At 38.2% G+C, this 3,161-nt stretch overlaps 1 protein-coding gene across 1 annotated transcript; it reads right to left on the reverse strand.

The window, feature by feature from the left end:
• Positions 1 to 352: 352 nt before the first annotated feature.
• LOC113462015 (uncharacterized) lies at positions 353 to 2,136 on the reverse strand. The gene is made up of 3 exons (XM_088714637.2): positions 1,981 to 2,136; positions 879 to 1,195; positions 353 to 759 (listed from the first exon to the last, which is right to left on the reverse strand). The coding sequence occupies exons 1-3, from the start codon at positions 2,093 to 2,095 to the stop codon at positions 505 to 507; spliced, it is 687 nt and encodes a 228-aa protein (XP_088570763.2). The 5' UTR covers positions 2,096 to 2,136; the 3' UTR covers positions 353 to 504.
• Between the last annotated feature and the right edge of the window lie 1,025 nt (positions 2,137 to 3,161).

Below are 3,161 nucleotides of genomic sequence, written 5' to 3' on the forward strand. Positions count from 1 at the left end.
ATACTAATATTTCCTCATTTGCCCACTAAAATAGAATTTTAGATTATTTGGTTTAGTTTTCTTGTCTATATCAATTTTGCTCTAAGCTTTTGTTTTTCTTCTTGTAATTGACATTCCATATGTTGCAAGTGAGCCTATATTCCACGTATATAGTTTGTTTGGATTTTTCAAAATTTTTTTCTCCTTAAAACTTCCTTGATAATTCCAAAGTAGCACTTCGTTCTGCTATCCTCTATTAGTAATCTAAGATCTTCACAGCATGCAAAGTCAGGCCATTTCCACCCTGCAAAATTCACCAGAGTATATAATTTAATTTTCACAAACCTACTATATATAAACAGTTAAGCCGAACTTCTAAGATAAAGACCACATAGTCTTATTATATGTGATAACATCAAGCTTCTACTTGCCACAAGATTCTCAATAGTTGTGGTCTTATCATGCTACACAATCACTGCAAGCCACAAATCTTTGAGATCCTCAAAACTTTATTTATCGAATCATTTATTTCTCTTTGGATCTATCCACTTCTTTTTCCTTGCTAGCCTTGTTATCATTGTCAAGTTTCAAATTTTGAAGGTCCTTGATTATCTTGCTCTCTTGATATTTTTGATTTTTTGCAGGCAAGCATCCATGAGTGGGCTTGTCAGAGTCCAAACGATTTCCATCCAAGCCAGCTCCTGCTGTGTCCTTTGATACTTGGCAAATCTTATGGGATTGGCCGGCCTCGACTTTGGTGCTCAACGAAGCAACCCTTGACTGCAAGCGAGACATGCAAATAAATAAATGCTAGATAAACATAAAACAGGATAAAATAAAGGAGGATGAGAAATATTTTATAGCTTGTGTAAACCAATGTAATTTCTCTTTTGGCTGACCTCAAGAAGTTTTACAATTTCATCTTTCGTCTCCTGATCAGGTGTAGACTTGTACTTTTTGAGTAGATCGACTACAATTTTGTCATCGATTATCCATTTAGTTCCATCTGACAGATCGACGATATGAAGCTCCTTTGTTGTAGTTGAACTTTTACCTTTGTCGTTCGATTTCATATCTAACTTAAGCATTTTATCTACAAGTTCTACTTTAGGAAGAGGCAAGTGGCTTGGCTCATGCTTGCTAGGGGTTTCTTTAGAAGATCCTTGTAGAATTTTGTCGCCGGAACTAGGAGCATCTCCTCGAAGATTGGATTTTTCTAATACATTATAGAAATACATATCTTAATATGAATTTAATGATGTAGCAGCATGAAACGGAAAATGCATGAGGATACTTGATAGTACATTGTAGAAATACATATCTTAATATGAATTTAATGATGTAGTAATGTGAAATGGAAAGTGCTGGAGGAATCGTGACATGTTGTGCATCATGGGTGCTTATATATGTCATATGTGGATGTGTTTGTGGATCGGGCTGGGCTTCGCTTTGCCTGCATATCAACATAATTTATATAGATTCTGGCTCGGTCTAGCTCGACCTTCAGGCCTATCTTCCAAGTGCAAGCCAAATCCTTACTCGAGCTTCGGGTTTTAAGTTGGATCTGGGTTTTCTGGCTAAAGTATATGAATGATTAAATATTGCTGACAATCTAAACATGTTTACCGTTCCATTAAGTTCATGTATCAGCAACAATTGTCAAATAAGTAAATAAATATATCAAATAGAAACAAACAATACAAGAAAAATAAAAAATATTCAGGCCAAGCTGGCTTTAATCCTGATGTCTGAGCCTGGTCTATTTATTAAACAGGTTTGTTTTCCGGGCAAGGCTCAGCCTATAGATTCTGGAACTTGTCCTAAGTATTCCGGGCTTTAGCAAGCCGAGCAGACTGACAAATAATGAACAGGTAACGTTAAAAAGGAACTTTAACAAATGCTCATACTCAAGAAGAGATCAAATGGCCTGATAAAAATACATATGACCACAATGAGGACTCTCCAATGTGGATCAAAAATTCCTGAATGAACTCCACTCACCTTTCCTCTGAGCCATGCTGACCTCCCTCAAGCTGAGCTTCTGCCTAAAAACTCTTCTAATCGGGCTTTCTCTAATGCTTGTGCATGTGGAAGGTGATTGCACGATGGCTTCCATTGCATTATGAGATTTTATCGGGCTTTCCCTTCCCCATTCCCTCTCCCAGGGAGAGGGGAGTACCCCATTCCCTCTCCCTGGGGAGAGGGAAAGAATCAACATTTTATTTATTTATTTTCTTGCCCCTGATCCGACGACAAGCAGCACAAGAACGTGATAATTTGGTATTCTTCATCAGTGCAAGGGACATATGGCCAAGTCAAGCTTATCTCACTCAGCACCCACCTGGAGGACAATTGGCCAAGTCACAGCACGTTCATAATTTGATATATATTCTCCCAAGGAAAGGCCGTTCATTGAAAGATAAATTTTATATTATTTTTTATTCTTTATTGGAGTTTGACCTACAAAAGGACGGTTACATGATCTGCATCTTTCAACTCTGTATAGTTTTCACATTACCGTTGTCCCCATCCGGCTATAGAAAAAGCATGATTCAGGAATTGAGCAACTGTTTACTTAGATTGGGCTTCGGTAGTGTTGAGTTCATTTGCTTCACATTCCAGACAACTGAACATCAACGGCGCCATCTCTTTTAGATTTTGATTTATTTCTCCAATTGAAAGAAAGGTTGATCTACCTGATGTATTAAATACCCAAGGAAAACTAAAGATCCTTACCTCAAATGCCCAACCACCCATCCTGCTCAAGCCTAAAGAGTTTTGGACAAGCCTTTAAGCCCTGCAGGCCGGACAAGGTCTGAAATTTGAGCCCGCCCATTAGATGGGCCGGACTCCAATTTACATCAGCCGGGCTCAAGAACAAAACTTATATAATATATAATATCTAATATTATATAATATAATATATATCTCATAATATAAAATATAATATATGATATTTCTTTCCTCATCTTCTTCTCCTATGGATGCCCTCTCCATCAGAAAACCCGAGGCCTAGCCCAAAGCTCCAGTAACTGAGCTTGCACCTAGGAAGTAGGCCCAGAAGCCAGGCCCGGGCATGAGTGATATTAGTTATTCTTTAAGGCTAGGCTCGACCTGAACCCTACATGGTTCGCCTGTCGAACAAGTCCATTTCCAACTTAGATATCTATCTCCTTGCTTAA

Source organism: Phoenix dactylifera, chromosome 18 (genome assembly GCF_051530095.1).
Source record: "Phoenix dactylifera cultivar Ajwa chromosome 18, Ajwa_hap1_PhDact_Kaust_v1.1, whole genome shotgun sequence".
Lineage (NCBI taxonomy): Eukaryota > Viridiplantae > Streptophyta > Magnoliopsida > Arecales > Arecaceae > Phoenix > Phoenix dactylifera.